The sequence below is a fragment of the Rattus rattus genome, chromosome 3, assembly GCF_011064425.1.
Source record: "Rattus rattus isolate New Zealand chromosome 3, Rrattus_CSIRO_v1, whole genome shotgun sequence".
Classification (NCBI taxonomy): Eukaryota; Metazoa; Chordata; class Mammalia; order Rodentia; family Muridae; genus Rattus; species Rattus rattus.
The window spans coordinates 1,635,694-1,658,676 of NC_046156.1; the positions used below are offsets into that span (position 1 = coordinate 1,635,694).

General features: G+C 40.5%; 2 protein-coding genes and 1 pseudogene across 3 annotated transcripts; 1 reads left to right on the forward strand and 2 right to left on the reverse strand.

The window, feature by feature from the left end:
• The first annotated feature begins 220 nt into the window (after positions 1–220).
• On the forward strand, positions 221–610 carry LOC116895267 (cornifin-B). Of its 2 annotated transcripts, XM_032896586.1 has the most exons (2): positions 221–319; positions 425–610. In XM_032896586.1, the coding sequence occupies exons 1-2, from the start codon at positions 221–223 to the stop codon at positions 608–610; spliced, it is 285 nt and encodes a 94-aa protein (XP_032752477.1). The 2 variants fall into 2 exon arrangements, with proteins under 2 accessions (XP_032752477.1, XP_032752476.1); XM_032896585.1 differs by having other exon boundaries at positions 221–610.
• A 7,485-nt stretch (positions 611–8,095) lies between these two features.
• Positions 8,096–8,314, reverse strand: LOC116895268 (small proline-rich protein 2G). The gene has a single exon (XM_032896587.1). The coding sequence runs from the start codon at positions 8,312–8,314 to the stop codon at positions 8,096–8,098; it is 219 nt and encodes a 72-aa protein (XP_032752478.1).
• A 10,600-nt stretch (positions 8,315–18,914) lies between these two features.
• On the reverse strand, positions 18,915–19,145 carry LOC116895269 (annotated as a pseudogene).
• Between the last annotated feature and the right edge of the window lie 3,838 nt (positions 19,146–22,983).

Consider the following 22,983-nt stretch of genomic DNA (forward strand, 5'->3'; position numbering starts at 1 on the left):
CTAACTGTGCAATATTATAGGTTGGAAGAGGAGGCAACCAGAAAGACCTTGATTGTTTAAAACCAAACGTTTTGCTTTTAAGTACCTCCATGGCAAAGTACCATCTATTGTAGACAGGGAGGGAGAACCTTTACTTCCTAAGACTGGAAATCTATTCCCTGCCAAGCTATTTCCTCTGTACACTGTTTATGCTGTTTCTAGGTCCACCCATCTTTGAAGCATGAGTTCCCATCAGCAAAAGCAGCCCTGCACAGCTCCTCCTCAGCTACATGAGCAGCAAGTGAAACAGCCTTGCCAGCCACCACCTCAGGAGCCATGCGTCTCACAAATCAAGTCACCCTGTGACACCAAGGTTCCTGAGCCCTGCGACACCAAAACTCCTGAGCCCTGCCACCCCAAGGTTCCTGAGCCCTGCCACCCCAAGGTTCCTGAGCCCTGCCACCCCAAGGTTCCTGAGCCCTGCCACCCCAAGGTTCCTGAGCCCTGCCACCCCAAGGTTCCTGAGCCCTGCCACCCCAAGGCTCCTGAGCCCTGCCACCCCAAGGCTCCTGAACCCTGTCCCTCAACCGTTGCTCCAATACTAGCCCAACAGAAGACAAAGCAAAAGTAATGTTGTCCGAAGCTGTGTGTTGGGGAAATGACCACCGATGGATGCTGTGCCTCAATTTCCATTCTGTTTGAATATACTTATATCACAGCCCCACCTCTCTTTCTATCTTTAAATTAAGTACTGCAAAGCTTTATTTTAACCTATTAATGTGGGGCCTCTGGGTCTTGGAATTGAGCTGAGGACTTGGTAGTTGTGCTAGTTTGTCCGCTCAGAATTCTTTTGAAAAGAGACCAAGTTACAAATGATTGGGCTCTGTTATGTTTCTATTAAATTTCCTTCCACTCCTGACTATTGTCTGACTCAGTGATGTGTTCCTTTTCTTTATGAAACAAAGACTATTCTCAGACAAGAGGGCATAAAAGGGTTCTTTCAGCTGGCATCTGACTTTGGCACTAACATCCAATCCTTGTACTGATGAGTGGGGAGCTCTTCCCCACTTATAAATCCTAGGGTGCCAGGAGAAGGTTATGCAATGCCATCAGAGACTTTTGCTTAGGTCACTCAGAGGTAGAGGAGGACGCTCCTCTTAAAACTGAGTGAGTCGCTCTGGCGTTTAATTAGTACCTGCCCAAGCTGAACCTGACTTATCTGACCCTGAGTGCTCTGTCCCTGAATTTGGTTTCTTGGTTTCTAGCTTAGTCAACTGCTTTTGTTCACTTTAAGGAATTTTTCAACAGAAATAAATCTGTTCCTTCTTATTAATTTATTCTATATATCCATAATTCAAATTTCCCACAAAATATGAAGACTCATTGACACAACTGTTAGCTCGGGCAGTCCTTTTCTGTTTTTGTCAGGGAACTTCCTAGTGGGATGTGCTTCACCCCAGCACCCATTGAAACACACACACACACACACACACACACACACACACACACACACACACAACATGAAACCTCTCACACAGACACACACACACAAACACTCATATTCATGTACATACAACATGAACCCACGCACACACACACACACACATACACACACACACTCACACTCATGTACACACAACATGAACCCACTCACACAGACACACACACACACTCATTCATGTACACACAACATGAACCCACTCACACATACACATACACACACACAAACATGGACAGACATGCACACACTCACATACATACAACACGCACACACACACAGATACTCACACTCATGTACACACAACATGAACTCACTCTCTCACACACACAATATAGACACATATGCACACTCATTTACATACTACATATACATACATACACACACACAAACACACACACACTTCTGCCCTGAGAATAGCAACCAAATTTGCTCCTCCAGATATTCAGACTGGAGATTTAGCTGACCAGAATGAAAATTTGTATGCCACCCGGAAACAAGAGCCACTTCCAGAAAGCTAAGAGAAACATCAGATGCCCAAGTAACAAAATTATCTATTCATATCACAGATAAGTATCTGTAACACTTCTAATGATCCTGTCAGAGAATTTCGCAGAAGTATCAACTCTATTCTGAGTGTCAGGAGTCCTGTTGTTCTTATTGATTTCTGGTCTTAAGATATCTGAATCTTGGCTCACTTCTCAGTAGACACTTTTTTTTTTTTTGTTTCAATGACAGCAGATGCTGGCAAGGATGTGGAGAAAGAGGAAGACTCCTCCATTTTTGGTGGGATTGCAGACTGGTACAACCACTCTGGAAATCAGTGGGGAGGTTCCTCAGAAAATTGGACATTTTACTACCTGAGGACCCAGTTTACCTCTCCTGGGCATATACCCAAAAAACGCTCCAACAAACAACAAAGACAGATGCTCCACTGCATTCATAGCAGCTTTATTTATAATAGCCAGAAGATGGAAAGAACCCATATGCCCTTCAACAGAGGAATGGATTAAAAAATGTGGTACATCTACACAATGGAGTACTACTCAGCTATCAAAAACAATGACTTCATGAAATTCATAGGCAAATGGAATGAACTAGAAAATATAGTTCTGAGTGAGGTAACTCAATCACAGAAAAACACACTTGGTATGCACTCAGTGATAAGTGTGATTAGCGAAAAAGCTCGAATTACCCAAGATGAAATCCATAGACCACAGGAAACCCAAGAAGAAGGATGACCAGAATGCTGATGGTCCCACTCCTTCTTAAAAGGGGAAAAAATATCGATAGGAGGGGATATGGAAACAAAGTTTAGAACAGAGGCAGAAGGAACACCCATTCAGAGCCTGCCCCACATGTGGCCCAGACATATACAGCCACCAAACTAGATAAGATGGATGAAGCAAAGAAGTGCAGGCTGACAGGAACCGGATGTAGATCTCTCCTGAGAGACACAGCCAGCATAAGGCAAATACATAGGCGAATGCCATCAGCAAACTACTGAACTGAGAATGGGACTCCCGTTGAAGGAATCAGAGAAAGGACTGAAAGACCTTGAAAGGGCATGAGACCCCATATGAACAACAATGCCAACCAACCAGAGCTTCCAGGGACTAAGCCACTACCCAAAGACTATACTATACCCTGGGCTCCAACCTCATAGGTAGCAACGAATAGCCTAGTAAGAGCACCAGTGGAAGGGGAAGCCCTTGGTCCTGCCAAGACTGAACCCCCAGTGAAGGTGATTGTTGGGGGGAGGGTGGTAATGGGGGGAGGATGGGGAGGGGAACACCCATACAGAAGGGGAGGGAGAGGGGTTAGGGGGATGTTGGCCCGGAAACCACGAAGGAGAATAACAATTGAAATGTAAAGAAGAAATACTCACGTTAATAAAGATGGAGAAAAAAAAGATAGATGAAACTAAAAATTGCATGCGGAAAGTGACTGGATATAGATCTCTCCAGAGAGACACATCTAGAGCATGTCTTATACAGAGGTCAATGCTAGCAGCAAACCACGAACTGAGAATAGACCACCTTGGGGTGAATTGGAGGAAGTATTGAAAGAGTTGAAGGAGTTTGCAACCCTATAAGAACAACAATGCCAACCAACCAGAGCTCCCAGGGACTAAACCACTAACGAAAGACTGTACATGGACTGACCCAGGGCTGCAACTGCATATGTAGCATAGAATAGCCTTGCTGGGGCACCAGTGGAAGGGGGAACCCTTGGTCCTGCCAAGGTTGGACACCCAGTGTAGAGAAATATTGGGTGTCAGTAAGGGGGATGTATGGGGTGAATACCCATATGTGGGAGGGGAGGAAAGGGGAGGGAATGGGGTTTATGGACAGGAAACCACGAAAGGGAATAATATTTGAAATGTAAGTAAAGAAATATATCAAATAAAAATTTAAATATATATTCTAGCTATTAAAAAGTTGTAGATATTTGTTTATTTATTCAATTTTATTTAATCTTTTTTTTACACTCCAGATTTTATCCCCCTCCAAGTCCACTTTCTGACTGTTGTCTATCCTATACCTCCTCCCCACCCTGTCTCCATGAGGATGTCACCATCCCCACCTCACATCCACCACCCCATCCAACCTCTAAACATCATGGGGGCCAATAGTCTCTTGACAGATAGGTGCATCTTCTCTGACTGAACGCAGACACACAGTCCTCTGCTGTATATGTGTTGGAGGCCTCATATCAGCTGGTGTAAGCTGCCTGGTCAGTGGTCCAGTTTCTGAGCGAACTTGGTTGTCCAGGTTAATTGAGACTGCAGGTCCTCCTACAGGGTTGCCCTCCTCCTCAACTTCTTCCAGCTTTTCCCTAATTCAACCACAGGAGTCAGCAGCTTCTGTCCAGTGGTTGGGAGTAAATACATGCATCTGACTCTTCCAGCTTCTTGTCAGGTCGTTTGGGGGGCAGTTCTGATAGTCCCCTGTTTGTAAGCACTCCATAGCTTCAGCAACAGTGTCATGCCTTTGTACCTCCATGCCTCCCCTTAAGCTGGATACCACTTTGGGCCTGTCACTAGACCTCCTTTTTGTCAGGCTCTTCTCCATTTCTGTCCTTGAAGTTCTTTTAGACTGGAAGAATTATGGGTCAGAATTTTGACTGTGGGCTGTCAACCTCGCCACTCACTTGATGCCCTGTCTTTCTACTGGAGGTGGGCTCTACAAGTTCCTTCTCCCTACTTTAGGGCATTTTATCTAAGTTTCCTTCCCTTAAGTCCTAGGTCTCTGGTGCATTCTAGAGTGACCTCCCATCTTCTACCTCTCAAGGTTTCCTGTTTCCATTCCTCCTGCTGACCCTCAGGACATAAGTCCTTTTCCCTAACCCAATACCTGATCACGTCCCCCACTTCCCCTCCCTGTCCCCTTTCCCACCCGAGTCCTTCCTTCCCTCCTTTTGATTTCTTTCTTCTCCCTCTCAAATTGAATTAAGGCATCCTAACTTGGGCTCTTTGGCTTATTGACCTTTTTGAGTTACAAGGGCTGTATCTTGGGTATTCTGTAATTTGCTGTGTTAATATCCACTATTAGTGAGTATATGCCAGGCATGTCTTTTTGGGTCTGAGTTTCCTCACTCAGGATACTATTTTCTACTTCCATCCATTTGCCTGCAAAACTCAAGATTTCCTCATTCTTAATAGCTGAGTAGTATTCCATTGTGCAAATAAAACACATTTCCTGTATCCATTCTTCTGTCATGGAACACCTGAGTTGTTTCCAGGGTCTGGCTATCACAAATAAGAACACTATAAACATAGTGGAACATGTGCCCCTGTGGCTTGGTGGGGCAACATTTTGGTATATTCCCAAGAGTGGTTTAGCTGAGTCTTCTGGTAGTTCTGTTAACAATTTTCTGAGGAACCTCCACATTGATTTTCAGAATGGTTGTACCAGTTTGCAATCCCACCAGTAATGGAGATTTCCTCCTTTTTTACATCCTCACCATCTGAGTTTTTCATCTTAGCCATTCTGACTGGTGTCAGGTGGAATCTCAAGGTCGTTTTGGGTTGCATTTCTCTGATCACCAAAGACTTTGAACATGTCTTTAGGTGCTTCTCAGCCATTCAAGACTCTGTTTTGAATTCTTTGTTTAGTTCTATACCCTGTTTAGTTCTATACTCCATTTTTTTGATTGGGTTGTTTAGTTTTTTAGTGGTTAGCTTCTTGAGTTCTTTATATACTTTGAATGTTAGCCCACAATCAGATGTGAGGTTAGTGAAGATTTTTTTTCCCAATCTGTAGGTTGCTGATTTGTTCTAGTGACTATGTCCTTTGCCTTACAGAAGCTACAGGCAGAGCAAGGTTTTTGTTGATTTTGCCCCAACTAAGTGCACTTTGGAGATAACACATAGAACTAAGGAAGGGGAGTTTCATCAAGGGAGGCTTTCAAGACAGCTATGACTCGAAGCACAGCAGAGGTATGATGGAAATCAGACACCAAAAGAAGCATGCACAAGATACTTTGCATTAGTAGAAATCATAGAAGAAAGGTGAACCTTTATCCTTTCAATCCCAAAGAATGCTTAGTTTATCAAACACAACTGCTAGAAGTTTGTATGGTTTCCTTTTTTCTATAGCATCTTAACTTTGAATATGTGCCTAAAAGGAACTTTCTTTCCTCGTAATACAACAGAAAATTCTACTCATATTCAGGAATAATATTTAACATTTAATATTAGATGACTACACAAAAGAACTCCAGAAAGACATTATCAACTTTATAACTGCTTGATCAATTTCCTAAGAACGCTTTCATCACATTATCCTTTGAAGTACCTATTACAGATGTAACTCAGCTTCCATAGACAGAACTCATGCTCTACTCCAAAGAATGAATGATTCAGGCCTACCTTCAAGGTGCTCCTAATCTAACAGCATTAGTAATCTTGTGATTATTATAGTTTAAACTAATAGAAGAATAAAATGCTTGTAATCCCATTTGGACACCCAAGGCCATGTTAGTAATAACTTAACTAGGAGACTGAGAATTAGTAACTGAGTTGCATAGCAATAGTGACTCTGCAAATCTAATTAAGATTGAAAATACCAGTGTTTCAAATATGGAGTCAGAACATTCAGATGAGCAACAGTGACAGGATGTGACAGTTTGGGGGCTGTTAGAGAAAGAAGGTGATATGCATGAAGAGGAGACAGACAATTTCATACCTTGACCCCTGTCTTTCTTTCTATTCTGTACTCCCTACATTTTAAGGACAGTGATAGTCACTCCATATATTCCACCAAACTTTCTTTTCCTCAAATGTTATATAGAAAATAGAGTTTAATTTGAAAACCTCAGAATAATACATTTAAAATAGTATTTCCCATACTAGCTACACATAAGCCTCATACATAAATAGTAATGATGGCAGACGCTGCCAATAAATCATTGTTTGCTAAGAGCTAATTCATTCTTGGGCATTGTGCTAATCTAATAAAGATACTGATAAAATTCTCTAACAATGTTATAATGTAAATGCTACTTCTTGAATGAGTGCAGGGGAAAGGAATTCAATTTCTGATATTTAAAAAATTTGTTCCTCAAAGAACCAAATAGTAACTGTAAACAATAACAAGTATCTGAATTATTTTAAAAATAATATTTAGTACAGTTTCTAATTCTGAGACAATTGATCTTCAGAGTCTTGCCAAGATATTCTTTATAGTTTGAATGTAAAATGCCATCCATAACCTCATGTGCTTGAATCCAGAGGTTATAACTGTTTAAAATGTTCTAGAATCTTGAGTAAGTAGAGCTTTACTGGTAACTGGAAATGGAATTTGAGGTCTAAAACATGGCCCCAGTTCTTGTCTGCTCTCTGCTAATTGATTTTCCATAAAAATGTGACTATTCCCCTGTCACCATGCCTCCACCATGATTGTAATCTCTCAAACTGACTCCAATTGCATATGTAGCAGAGAATAGCTACATATTACACTGGTGTTGGGGCACCAGTGGAAGGGGAAGCCCTTGGTCATGCCAAGGTTGGGGCCCCCCAGTGCAGGGGAATATGGGGACTGTAAGGGGGATGTATAGGGGAATACCCGTATGGGGGAAGGGAAGGGGGAGGGAATGAGAGCTTATGGACAGGAAACCGGGAAGGGGAATAACATTTGAAATGTAAGTAAAGAAATATATCTAATAAAAAATTGTAACCTTTATGAATCTTTTTTGCATATTCTTGTTACATGAAATAGTTATTATGCTAATATAGACACTTTAGTTCTTTTTTTAAATTTTTTTTATTACATCAGTAACAATTGTCCAAGTTGTGTAATCCCCTGCCTAAGTGACAGGAACAGTGAGAAGTTTCCTCTGAGGGCATTGGGACACCACCTGCTATTCTTCCTTCTGAGCATCAGGAATACTAGACTACCAAAGGGCCATTTCTGGCAATCTCTTGATAGCAGCAGGAGAATACACTCAGAGAAGCTCCTTTCCAATCAGAGATTATCAGTGGTATGTGGAGGGAGGGTAAAGGGTGGGGAAGGTTCTTCTGCATCCATGAGAGGTTTTGAAGGGAAGTTGGAGGTGTTGCTTTGGAAGTACATGATGCACCTTGTCTTCTCTTGGTCTTGATGATTGCTAAAGCTTTCACTTGCTTTTGGGTGGGCATTTCTGCTGGCATGGTGGAGGAGTTTGGACAGGAGGGCATTTCTGCTGGCATGGCTGAGGAGGGCACGGTTCAGGGCACTTTGGAGGAGGACATGGCTCTGAGCATTTTGGAGGAGGACAAGGCTCTGGGCACTTTGGAGGTGGGCACACAGGAGGAGGCTGGCAAGGCTGCTTGCACTGCTGCTGTTGGTAAGACATACTGCTGGAGTTTCAGGATCTGAAAGGCATTAAATGATATTTCTCTCTCACAAAAAGTGATTCTTATATATTCCCCAAGTTTCCCCAAGTTTTTAGAATATCGGGTAGTAATTCTCTCATACACACACATCAATCCCCCAACTCTTCTTTTAGGATGTTATAGATGTTCCATTCCAATTTCATGATTTGTTTCATTTCACTTTGCAAGTCCTTGTTTGGCTACATACCCAGAATCATCTCTGTTCCACAGAACAAAATAGCATTGCTTGCAGAAATTAACATATTTGATAAGAGCAGTACGAATTTCTGAAACCCTAAGCAATTTCAAAACCTTTTTTTCATGACTAGCATCCGTTAAATCCAAGAATATAGGGTTCATATCAGAGGAAGCCTGAGAAAATATAAAAGTCTAATGCCCGCTGAGGCATAAGCCTTATTAAAGGGCACCAAAATGCAAGAAAATTAAAATTCTCTGTTCTTTCATGTTCTTCAAAGCAACCCTCCCCTATTGTCTTGATATTTGATATAGACCTCAATCGCCCACACACAAAAGCAACAACAAGATAACTTAGTGTATCACGCTACAACACTACTAAATTTCACATTGTTAACTAGCATGCAATCCATGATAACAATTTAGAAGCATCAAACTGCCTCTCCAAATTAAAATACATGAGAAGGCTATAAACACATATCAATTCAGAATGTTAGACTCACCAAGTTTTTTGTAGTCCAAGGCTTGAGTACCAAGTGTGTTGCACTCATTCATCTAGGCACCTTTTTATAGGACTGGTTGCCCCACCCAGTATGATGTAAAGCCAATTCACTGTGGGCTGGTCCAACAATTTCCTAACCAAAATGCAAATCCTTATCACTGGCCTAACAAGGACTCCCCAAAATAGGAAATATCCTGTTCCTGGACATAGTCATTGGGTGAAGTACAGTGACTCAGAGACCATTACTTCTTTCTCAGTTTCTGTATTTTGTTGCAGCAGTTGGAAAATCTGGGGGTGGGGTGGTTGTGGTACAACTGGCTGTCAAAAATCCTTTTTCTTGTTTTTTGACACTATGTTTTTCATCTTTACTAAATCTAAAAGCCATCTACTCTAGCTGCTTGTCATTTTGTAGCACACAGACCCATTTGCTTTCATAAGACTGATACATGGTCTGCCACTTAAATGTGTAATTTGATGACTATTTCTGAATACGCTCTATGTAACCAATATGTTTGGAACCTGGACCTTTCACGTTCTTTCAGTATTCAAGAGACTAATGGAAAATAGGACGTTAAATGTTTAATGTGCTATTGTTAGAACCTTCTTTTCTTGATGAAGTGACTAAGAAGGCTTCCACAATTCGATGTAATCAAATTTGAATTTAAAAAAATAGAAAAAATGTAAAATAATGTCACCTTATTCTTTGTAAAGAAAGAATAGAATGAGGAAGATAAAACGTTGTTTTAACTTGTATCAGCTATGCTTCAGAGAAGCTCACAGGCACTAAATCAACCTCAGTCAAGTATATCAGGTTCCTAAGACTGTCAAGTCTTCTGAAAGTTAGGAAAGATTTAGTTGAGAATGCCATTGTCCATGTTCCTCCAGGAAAAGAGTCGTCAGTTCCTCACCCAAGGCTGGTTCATGGTTCACACAGGCTGATTCACATACTGCAGGGCAAATTCAATAGCATTCCTTCAGTAGGTCTCTTACTGCTCTCCATATTCCAACTACATCTAAAACATTGTCTGAGGGAAATGTTTGATTTCTGATATACAAAATCAACTCAGAGTAAACTTAGGTTTTTGCCCTTGCTTCTTGCCATCTCCTTATCTCTGGTGTTAGTTGGTCTTGCTGTCTCTGACAGTGGTTTGACCCTCCTTTAAGCCTGTGTGTCAGCACTCATGGAGGCTTTCTCCCAGTGGGATCTGGGTACAGATAACTGTGTCAGAGGGTCAGCTCCAGGCATAGGCAGAAACTGGAAGGATCCTATCCCAGACTACTCCTATCTTCCTGTATCCAGAGGACTCCAGGTGGGTTGCACTTGAGCCAGGAATGTGAGCATAAGTGGTGGTCTTACCTGTGCTCTCAGGGTTGTCCTCACTTCTGAGAATCCAGCTCACTCACCCACGGGATCTGGGTACAGAGAGCTGTGGCACAGGGTCAGCTCCGGGCACAGGAAGAAACCAGAAAGATTTTTGTCCCAGACTGATCCTCGATTCCTGTGTCCTGAGGGCTGTGGTCAGGTTCCTCTTGGTTAAGAATGTGAGCAGAAATGGTGGTCTCATCTGTGCTCTCAGATGTGTCACACTTCTGAGACTCTAGCTCTCTTCCAGTAGTATCTAGGTACAGAGAACTGTGTCACAGGGTCAGCTCTGGCTACAGGTGGAAACTGGAAGGATCCTCCATTTTCTTTCTATTTCGACATTTTGTTTTATTATTCTAGGAAATGTTCCCTTTTCTTTAATGAGAAAATGTCTTTGTAGTGACAAGTTATGGTGCTAGGAGAAAATAACGTTTTTAAATGTTATTTAAACTTCTCTCCTTTATGAGCCAGGAATGTACTTTGTTTCTTGGGGAAGAACCATACTTACATCCAAACAGAAAGTAACTGATTACTCCCAGGCCTTTGTGCTACATTCATACCAGTGGGCACAAGTTTTCAGGACACTCATTGTTGTTCCTTCAGCATTCAGATCTGGGAGAGTCTCAGTGATTATTTCTCTCTCTCAACCATGGACATAGTACCTTCCAGTACTTCATTAAAGTCTGAAGTTTAAATTTTAAAAACCCCAGAAATCTCAGTGATGACAGTAACTACTGTCATTATTATCACTTGGAATGTCTCAGGAAGTTATAGTGTAAACCAAAACCCAGAAAAATTAAAGAATCTGGACCCTGCTAAAAGGAAAGAAAAAAAGAAATTCTGTTTGGTCCTGGAAAGTTGCTTTGTATCTGGAAGACAAACAATAGAATGAGGCAGGTGAAAGAAAGCCTTTAAATCCAAAACAGAAAGTCACTGATTCCTCCAGGGCCTTTGTGCTACATTCATTCTCCTAGCTTTGCTCTGAGAAGCAGATGGTTACTCATTCAACATCAGTGAAGCATGCCAGCTTCCTATGACTGTCAAAGCTTTTGACAGTAAGGAAGGGTTCAGCCTAGCACTGTCCATGTCACTAAAAGAAAGAGTCATCACAGTTCAGAATCTGAGGGCAGATGATGACAAATGCACCAGCAGAAGAAGGCTCATAAAGGCTGTACATGTACCACCTGTCCAGGTTAGCACAGGACTTACTACTCTCCATATTTGCATATAACACATAAAGGATTATCCTCGGAAAATGTCTGGCTTTTGCTATGACAAATTACAAAATTTCCTACTGAGTTGTGATGCTGGAATAACACAGTATCAGTTATACCCACGTTTCTTCTTCTGAATACATTCATAGACCATTTATACACTCTTCTCAGAAGTGTATAAATGGTAAAAGGGAAATGATGGAAAAGAATTACATTGTGATGGGAGATGGGAGGGCAGAGTACATCAGGGCATATGTGGAAGGAAGATTAACCTAAAGGTCTTAATTTAAAAAAAGTTCTGCAGAAATCTACTACTCTAAAAGCTTACTAAAAGGTATACATATATAAATGTTTTGATGAAGTTACGTCACAACTAGGGAGAGAAGCACAGGTGAGATACTACCACACGTAGTCAATGCGTACTAGGAAATACAAACCTGGATACCAATAATAAACTATTTCTTTTTTTTTTAAGGTGTTATCTTGTTTTGTGTTTTTTAAAGATTTATTTATTACTATGTTTATATGAGTACACTGTAGCTGTTTTCAGATACACCGGAAGAGGGCAACAGATCCCATTACAGATTTTTGTGAGCCACCATGTGGTTGCTGGGAATTGAACTCAGGACCTCTGGAAGAACAGTCAGTGCTCTTAACCGCTGAGCCATATCTCCAGCCCCAATAAACTATTTCTTTAAGTTAGCCAGTGGGGTCCATAGACTGATCCTACTGTCTTGCAGACTATTATCTCTACTCTTCTCTATCCTCTAGAACTTCATGGTTAAGACCTTATTGCTCTAGAAATCACATGCTTAAGTCAGAGAACATGGAGAGATGTAGGAGACAGTCATCTAGACACTTAATCCTTTCTGGCCAGCTTTCAGGGTACTGGAGGGTACTATGTCCACTGTTGAGAAAGAGAAATAATCACCAAGTCTCACCCAGATCTGAATGCTGAGGGTACAACAATGAGTAGCCTGACAACTTGTGCCCACTGGTATGAATGTAGCACAAAGGTCTGGGAGGAATCAATGACTTTCTGTTTGTATTTAAGTATGGGTCTTCCCTAAGAAACAAAGTACATGCCTGGCACTTGTAAAGGAGAGAGAATGTGTAACTCGGTAGGACATAAGCCCTGCAGGATAACCCAATTAACATCACTATTCTCATAATGGACAAATCAACACAAAAATCCTAGTGACAATTCTATACTCATAGCAATACATCTCCAATACTTCATCAGGGAAGCTCTATTTGCAGCAGATTAGCACAGAGACCCTCACCTGATCTATAGTTCAGAAAATAAGAAACTTGTGTGTGCTTTACATTATGCTTATGGAAGAGTGGGAAGAAATGTTCTTAAAGACAGAGGTTGAAACTTATATTCACTCAACAAGGCCATTAAATATTTGAGACACTGTGCATAAGTCATGTGAAAGCTCAAGCCAGACAACAAATCGGCACAGGAGAGAAAGGAAGCATGAAATTTCACAATTAGCTTAGGAGCTATTGATGATTGATAGCTTCAGTGTTATTCAGTGATGTTATCCTTGGTATGTTGACCATACACAAAAGAGGTCCTACTCTCTACAATAGTTGTGCACTACACAAACTGGAATTGATGGAAAAGGAAGAAGCATATAGAAAAGAACAGAAGGTTGGACGGGAAGAAAGGCAAAGTCACACTGGATGAATGAGCACAGTTGTTTGTAAGCACCTGAGTGACTACCATCTAAATGCATTGTATAAAATTCTCGAAGAATTAATAAAGATAATATTTTAAGGGAAGTATCTTATTAAATGACATAAGCAAGTCTCCAAGGACAGGTATGTGTCTGCTCTCATATGTTGAATGCAGTAAATGAGGTTGAATGCAGTCTTTATGCATATTGAATATGATGACATGCTTCACCTTTTACAATTATATATGCTAATAACGTTTTTAAAATAGAGGCTACTAATTCTCACAGCACTGGTAGCCCAAGTCTCTTTCCAGGCTGAGACACTAAGATTGAGTTTCTTCCATGTAAGCTTCATGAAGAGCTGCCACAGATGAACAAGAACACACAGCATACTTTCTCCAAATATGAGCCTTCATGGTCTGAGAACATACATGTGCACATACTTGAATACCCACACAAAGGTCATACTATTTGTCATTCTCTCATTGCACAAAATATTTGAGTCTCTCAATTTAGGTCAATTGGTGCTGTGTTCAACCTGAATATTGTTTATCCTGGTTTCCTGACAAGCATAGACATGAATTTTTAATGTTTTTATAATTCTTCATTTAATTTCATACTTTACTATGATATAATGTATGTCACCAAGAAAAGTCCCTAAAAATAATCAACGATTCTACACTACCAGGTGAAAAAAAATGAAAAAACAAAACAACAACAAAAAAAACCCAGGATGTTCTATACAGTGAAGGAATATAGGGTCCACACATGCGCAGGAGGCACTTTCACACTTACTAATCCCAGACTCTGCCTGATACCCAGAGACAAATAAGACATGTAAGACAGAGCTTGTGAGCAGGACAGTCAATCTGTTGGTGTGAGCTGCGTAAGACAGGCAGTTACTACAGGCATAGGGGACATGGACATGGGCAGAGTGTATAAAGTCACTCTCTGCTATAACAACAAATGAGTCTGCTTCTGCTTCTCATCTGGCTCCCAGATCCTGTGTTATTGATTCTGTGCCTTCTTATCCCCTATCCCCAAGGACCATCTAGGAAGGTGGTTGAAAACTAGGGCAAAAATGCAGGGCCCACATTGCTTGGCTGGAATCACTTTCCCCTACATTACTAAATTTATGTGGGTTTATGATGATGTTTGTGGCCCTGTTGGTAATGGGCATGAAATTGTTGATAAACATTGAATAGTGCTATTTGGGGGGTTATAATAGTGAGGATCACAAGAATATTGGGTTGACAGTGGTGGATGCTGTGAGGACTTGCAGTGTAATGCATGTGATAATGATGGTGGTATTGGTGATTAAAGATGATGCTGATGCTGATGCTGATATGATGATATTGCTGATGGAAGTGGGAATGGTAGTGACAGTAGTATAAACTCTGTAGAGCAGCAGCTTCTAAAACTAATGCTTACTTGATTCTAATTACATACTTAGGATTTTACAAACCAAATGGCATATATTAATTCAATTATTACCGAAGACATGCTTTAAACATGACTACAAAATTTCACAACCACAACAAGAAAAAATTCAACATCTTTAGCTGTTAGAGAAATTAAAATCAAACCTACACCAGAGGATCATTATACCAGTGTAAGAATCAGCACCACCCTCATCCCATGGGCAAGAATTGAGCCCTGATACTATTAATGATACTCTGTTATGCTTGCAAACAGAAATCTAGAGCAACCGTCATTTGAGAGGTTCCACTCAGCAGCCAATGGAGAGAGATGCAGAGCCTCACACTCAAACAGACTGAATACTCAAGGAGCATTCAGGAAGAGTTGAGAGAAGGATTGAGAGACACAAGGAGGACAGGGAGCCCACAGAAAGACTGACAGAGTCAATTAACCTGGACCCTTGGGGGCTACCAGAAACTGAACCACCAATCAAAGAGCAAGTAAGAGCTGTATCTAGACCTCCAGCACATATGTAGCAAATGAACAGCTTGTCTTATTTGGAGGTCCTCCAACAACAGGAGCAGAGTCTGTCCCTGGATATATTGCCTGCCTGCCTGCCTGCCTGCTTGCCTGCCTGCTTCCCTGTGGACCCTATACTCCTAATTAGGCTGCCTTGAGGGAAGATGTGGCTAGTTCAGCAGTGACTTGATGTCCAGGGTGGATAGGAGTAGTTGGGGTATGTGATATCTAGAGGGGGGACTCACTTCTTAAAGTAGGGGAGGGAGGAATGGGGGAAGATCTGCATGAGGGGATATTGGGATGTAAAGTGAATACATACATGAATTTAATGAATAAAAAAAGAATGAGTACCACTAACATAATAATAAGTATTGGCAAAGAAGTGGAGGAGAAAGAATTGAAACTCACTGACTGTAAGAAAACAGATTAACCCATTTATTATGGAAGTTGGTGTGGGATTTACTCCAGAGAATTAACACTAAAAGCAGAAGTATTTTATGATGCAGTGACATCACTTTCATTCATATAAACAAAAAGTCAAATAGAGCATACAATGGAGTAGTGTTCAATAATAAAAATAATGATATTCAATTGCTTCAGGCAAATGCACACAACTGTATATGATCATGTAGAGAAAAATACATACATATATTCTAAAGAGCAAGGTTCACATGGTTATTTCAAATATAAAAGCAACTGAATATAATAAGGATAGATTAGTGTAGATGGGTAAGTTCTAGGGAAGGGGAAATTTAGAAGACACAAGTGAGAGCAAATTCAGTGGAGGTGTGCGTAGAAAATATAAACCAAATGGCATATGAATATCTGAATATTACATGATATTCTCAAACTAGCATGTGCTGAAGGTGAGACTGTAATTTTGCAGAAATAGATGATATGTTCCTGAGCAATCAAATACTAAGTGTGATGGCTAGTTTGCTGTCAACTTGAAACAAGCTAAGTCATGATAGAGGAGAGGGCTTCCATTGAGAAAATGACTTCATCAGACTGGGATGCAAGCAGGCCTTTGAGAGATTATCATAGTTAGTGATTAAAGCCTACTGTGGATGGCAGCACTGTGGTCCTGCATTCTATAAGAAAGCAGACTGAGCAAGCCATGTGAGACAAGTCAGCAGCCCTCCTCCATAGGCTCTGTTTCAGCTCCTGTCTCCAGGTTCTTTCTCTCTTTGAGTCTTTTTTTCTGAGTGACTTCATTGATAAGTTGTGAATATGGATGTGTAATCCAAATAAACACATTCCTACCCAATTTCATTTTGGCCACAGTGTGTCATCAAAACAGAAGCAATTCTCACTAGGAAACTAATTTTGATCCAAACATGATCCAAAACTCTGTCAAAACCTGATTACAGCAAACTGGCAAGCAGAACAAGGTTTAGAATTAAAGGAACATGACCATATAATAACAGTAATAAAGCAAATGTTCTTCAAATAATTTATATTTTCTTTCTTTTGAAGAAAATTACTGAGGTCCAGAGTGAGGAGAGTCTTGAGAAAGGCAGAGACGGGAGCAGTGCTGATTCAGTAACTCAGAGTCAGTGGTGGATGAATGCCGTTAGTTCAGGTACTCTCTCTGTTCCCTGAAGAGTCTCATCATTCTTCCTTATTCTCCTTTCTGACCAGAGAGTCTGAACACAGTCTTTTATTTTTTAAAATTATATCATCGTGGCTTTGTTCATTGTTAATAATCTTCAAAAATTCTTAAATTTACATAAATTCTATGAGTCTCAGATCAATATCTCCAACCTGTGTTTCCTTAGAGCAAAACTAAACACAAAACAAAAGCGCATTTCTTTATAGGTTTTACATGGCCTGTTTTTCACAGGCAGCAGGACACAGTTCTTGTGCTTTCCTGGTACAGAAGACAGCAGTCTTTAGTAACTGTTCTCATATAAGAACAGAAAGATGACAGACTTCTAAAATTAAAGTTATTCCTTACAATGCTTTAAAATTTATTTAAGTGAAGTGCTTAGCTCTCTCTAATATCTTTCCAGGCATTATCATCTCCAATTTTTCAAATTGGCTAGATAAAAACAAAGTACTTCTTCAAAAGGGGAACAAGAATACCCCTGGGAGGGGATAGGGAGGCAAAGTTAAAACAAAGGCTGAAGGAACGCCCATTTAGACCCTGCCCCACATGTGACCAATACATATACAGCCACCAAACTAGATAAGTTGGATGAAGAAAAGAAGTGCAAGCTGACAGGAACCAGATGTAGATCTCTCCGGAGAAACTCAGCCAGAATATGGCAAATTCATAGGCGAATGCCAGCAGCAAACCACTGAACTGAGAACGAGGTCCCCATTGAAGGAATCAGAGAAAGAGCTGAAAGAGCTGAAGGGACTTGAGACCCAATATGAACAACAATGCCAACCAACCAGAGCTTCCAGGGACTAAGCCACTATCCAAAGACTATACATGGACTGACCCTGGGCTCCAACCTCATAGGTAGCAATGAATATCCTAGTAAGAGCACCAGTGGAAGGGGAAGTCCTTGGTCCTGCCAAGGCTGGACCCCCAGTGAACGGGATTCTTGGAGAGAGGGCAGTAATGGTGGTAGGATTGGGAGGGGAACACCCATAGAGAAGGGGAGAGGGAGCGGTTAGGGGGATGTTGGCTCGGAAACCTGGAAAGGGAATAACATTTGAAATGTAAATAAGAAATAACCAATTTAATAAAGATGGAAAAAAATAAAAAAACAAAAAACCCCAAAACACAAAAACACAAAGTACTAATTTTTCTATACATCGATATCATCTTCTAATTTTCTAATTTTTGTTTCCTCATCTTAGCAATTCCAAAGCTTCATGTACTCTTCCTATATTATTTATTTCTAAATCATATACATATATATATATATATATATATGAGTTTTTCTATCCATACCTTTTCTTCCTCAGACCATTTTATCTTTCTATCCTTGATGGCCACAAGTGCACCCTGACTAATTAAAATAGTAGTCATTGGACTAGAGGGTACCTGTGCCTCCTCATGATTCCAAATTCAAGGCCAAGTCTGACAATGAATTACTTCTACAAAGGACCATGCAGGCTTTTATGGCCTCTGTGGTTATATTGTCTAGATCCTTTCCCGTGGCTCTAAAGACCTAGCAAAAGGACTGGTCCTTGTCCTCCATAGCCTCATACCACACCCATACCTCATTCCTGAGAACTACATCTGTTGTATTTCTTATGACCTGATGCGCTCTGAGTATCTCATTACTATATTTCCTGGGAAGAAAGAAAGATTAAGAGCAAAATAGTAAAGACAGAAGATCAGCTTCAGGGGCAAGAACTGTGTCATATGCAGCCATGCTGGATCAGGCAGAAAATAAACAAAAAAATGCCTTCAACAAAATAGTTCTTTATTCAGGAAATAAAACTACAGTGATAACTACCCTGCCCAGGTGACAGAGAGAGTTGAAAAATGTCCTACTGAACCATGGAAGAAGGAAATTTTTCAGCTGCCCCTTTGCAGCAACAGGATTATCATCTCAGGTAAATGCTTGTTTGACGAGAGATTGGCATTGGCATGTAGAGAGAGGTGATGCATGGAGTAAATTCTTCTGCATCGCTGACTGACTTTGAACAGAAGACGTAGGTGTTGCTATGGAGGTACATGGGATGGAGTTCCTTCTCTCCTTTGGGTCTTGATGAATATTGAGGTCTTCACTTGCTCTTGGGTGGGCACTTCTGCTGGCAGGGTGGAGGAGGTTGCACAGGAGGGCATTTCTGCTGGTGTGAGGGAGGGGGCATGGCTCAAAAACAAGGCTCAGAACACTTTGGAGGAGGACAAGGCTCAGGGCACTTTGGAGGAGGACAGGGCTCTGGGCACTTTGGAGTTTGGCACACAGGAGGAGGCTGGCAGGGCTGCTTGCACTGCTGCTGTTGGTAAGACATAGTGCTGAAGTCTCAGGATCTGAAAGAAATTACATCAAAGTGTTCAGAGGTGATCCCCACCAAGAAGATTAATGGAGACTTGATCATCAAGTTCATTTCTCTCTCTGGGAATAAACATGATTCCTCAACTTTTGTTTCAGGAGTCCCTGGCTTATTCCTTTGTCAGTAATTGGTTGCATGTAGCCTTGGAAAATGCTCCTTTGGATCATTCCTTTTTTTCAGGAGAAAGTATTTTGTTCCAATGAAACAAGAAACTGTTTATACAAAACACTTTCAAAACAGGCAGTCAAGCACTGGTACCTTGAGAAATCTCAAAACCACTTCCTGTCCCCCTCAGTATCAGTATCATGACTGCAGGTTTTCTGGGTTTGTACAGTGAAGGACAGCTCAGTAAAGTCTCAGGTTCTATTACATGCATAAGGTATATGACATTTCAAACACACCAAAAGATGCTTGGGAATGAAAAATGTACTATGTTCAACTACCGGCCAAATGAAAGGAAAAACCACTTGTCACAGTGGACTATTAGATCCATTGCTAAATTTCTGACTGCTAGGTAGGTATGTACTATCCATCTCATGAACAAAAACCTTACACACAACACTTACTTCCTCAAAACTGATGACAGTGCATAGAAGACCATAAAGACAGACCAAATCAAGGAATGACACTCACCAGGATCTCCAAAGTAGTCCAGAACTTGAATACCAGGTGTCTGCAGTCAAGCAGCCAAGGATCTTTTTATACCATTGGCTATCCATCCCAATGGAAGCAGAAATGCCAGATAGAAGGCAGGTCCAAGAATTTCCCAACAAAATGCAAATTCGTGCGTGACTGACTTGACTGGGACTCTACAGAATAGAAATATCCTGTTCCTGAACATCACCCTTGTTGAGTGCTGTGACTCAGTAAGCCCTCATGTCCTTCAGATTCAGTGTGATCTCATTAGATGCCTAAGTTGTCTTTCTTGATTAAAGACAATATTATTTTCTTTAACTTGTGTCCTTTTGTTCTATTTCCACTCATTGGTATGCTATTGTACATTGGCCTATTTACATTCTTGTCTTTTAGGTTTAACTTGCCTATGGGCTGAATGATGGGAATTAAAGGGGACCATAGCCATGATTTCAGCATCGCCTTTGACAACTCTGTTCCCTGAGACAGATCAGGTATACATTTAAGTCCTCCAGACAGGAGGCTTATGGACTTGGCCCTCTTCAGAACTGCCATATTAAATGATATATTTGGAATGTATATTTGGATTCACACCTGAAAATGACCACAAGACTGCTTATTATGACAGTAAAGGAAATAAAATTGTACCTATCCTAAACAGTTCTTGCTTAGCATGAAAATTCACAGTCATTCATAGATCACCTGTGTGAGGATTCCTTGTGTTACAGCAATTAAATTTTATCTGAGAACTTCCAAAAGGTATAGTACATGGATCCTTTGAATATTGAAGGCATGAGCATCTCTCTGTCTCTGTCTTTTTCTCTGTCTGTCTCTGTCTCTCTGTCTTTCTCTGCCTCTCTCTATCTGTTTCTGTCTCATACATGCATATACACACACCTGCAAACAGAAACACAAACATGCTCATGCACACACACACAAGCCCAGGCACATATACACTCAAAGAAAACCGACAGAGAGAAAGGGGAGAGGTAGGAACCTCAGGTCTTACATTTTAATTTGTCATGTACTTATATAAATATTGTTTCCTAATATTCAAAGGTTTATTATTAAATCAATGCTGCATAAAACCTGACATAATTCAATTTTGGGGTTTTGTAGTTTAACCCTTTTGGGAGGGAGAAGGGTCTTGGCACTTAGAGCATGTGCACACCAGAGTACAACAAACCACTTTGTACTGCTCCTTTTGTTAGGAATTCTCTGGATCTAGAATATTATGTAAATTTCTCTACAAAGAGGGAACATTTTGTACATGAAATATTAGAACAACTCATCAATTCCAAACTTCCTCAGAACTTTGTGACTTTTCCTTCCATGTCAGCTTTCTATTTGTTATCCTTAGATTTTTTCTTTTTCTTCACATTTCCATTAAGACATGTATTTCTCTACAGGACATAGAAATGGTACTTGGAGAAAATGTCATCTATAAGACAGGCAGTCTGAAGTGTAAATTCTAAAACACTGAGGAATCTCAGTGATTATACAACCTCTGTCAATATTATCACTTGGTGTGTCTCAGGAATTTGACTAGAGTATAACCAAAAACCCAGAAAATCAAGGATCTAGACCTGCTAATTGGGACAACAGAAGTGTTCAGAAAGAGGGGAGGATTCTATTTAGTCCTGGAAAGGTGCTTTATATTTTGAAGAAAAAGAATAGAATGAAGAAAATGAAAAAGGGCCTTTAACTTCTCTCAGCTTTTCTCTGAGAAGCAGATGGACATTGAGTCAATCTCACTGAAGCATGTCAGCTTCCTATGACTGTCAAAGCTTTTGACAGTAAGGAAGGATTCAGCTGAGAATGCCACTAATTCATGTTCCTAAAGGGAAAGAGTCATTACAGTTCAGAACCTGAAGACAGATGTTGACAAATACACCAGCAGTAGAAGACTCATAAAGACTTTACACATACCACCTGTCTAGACTAGTAGGAGACATACTACTCTCCATATTTGCATATAACACTTGAAGGACCATCCTAGGAAAATGACCAACTTTTGTCATGACAATTACACAATTATCTATTGCATTGAGATGTTAGTAGACTCATGCTAACTCAATTGTCCATGAGTCAGAGTCAGGTACACCCACATTCTTCTTCTGAATGTAGCCCATTCAGAAGGGTATAAAGGGTAAAAATGGTAAAACTGAAAAATGAAGGTTTAGATTGTGGTAGGAGATATGAAAACAGAGCACATCAGGACATATGCAGAGGGATGATCAACATTGAAGGTCTGGAAAAGGTGATGTAAGGGGTTGGGGATTTAGCTCAGTGGTAGAGCGCTTGCCTAGTAAGCACAAGGTCCTGTGTTCGGTCCTCAGCTCCGGAAAAAAAAAGTCTACTACTATGCAAGGTTATATGTGTTCTTATATAAAATATTTCAATACAATTATCTTACAAGTAAACTAGAGAGGGGTACACTACTACAATAAGACACTATATACTGGGAAACATAAACCTCAGAATTAATAATACCTCTTTTTAGTTAACCAGTGGGGTCTCATAGATGGTCTTAATTATTGCCTATAATCTTGTCTTGACAATCTTGTTGTATCCTTAAAAGTTGAGTCATAGCATCCCGAGTCATTATCCGGATTGAGGCTCTAAAATTGAGTTTTTTCCACATAATCTCCATGAAGAAACAGCTGCCAGGAACAAGGGAACACAACAGACTTTCTTTATGCATGAGCCTTCAAGGCTTGAGAAATAGAACATTCCTGTGAATCCATATGAATATAATTGCAGGATCTTTAGTAACTGCCATCTATCATTGCACTAAACTTTCTAGAAATTTTTGGTAAAAACCTACTTGTCTAGTTATAACATGGTTAAGTTGAGAGCATGGAGAAATCTAGGAAACCCTCACTTGGATACTTTATCTCTTATGGCTACCCCTATGATACTGGAAGGTGCTATGTACTCTGCTGAAGGAGAGAAATAATCACCAGTTATCACAAAGGAATAGATCGTGAAAGCTACAACAATGATTGCATTGACAATGTATGACCAACCACCAGGAAGAATGTAGCACAGATGCATAGGAGAAACCATCTAATTTCTGTTTGGATTTAAGATTCTTCTCCATGAAACAAAGTGAATCTATAGCTAGACAGGACATAAACTCTGGGGGATATTCCAAGTGCTA

Excerpts from the sequence above, each read along its gene's own strand:
- LOC116895267 (XM_032896585.1), top strand. The coding sequence starts at position 221 with ATGAGTTCCCATCAGCAAAAGCAGCCCTGCACAGCTCCTCCTCAGCTA.
- LOC116895268 (XM_032896587.1), bottom strand. The coding sequence starts at position 8,314 with ATGTCTTACCAACAGCAGCAGTGCAAGCAGCCTTGCCAGCCTCCTCCT.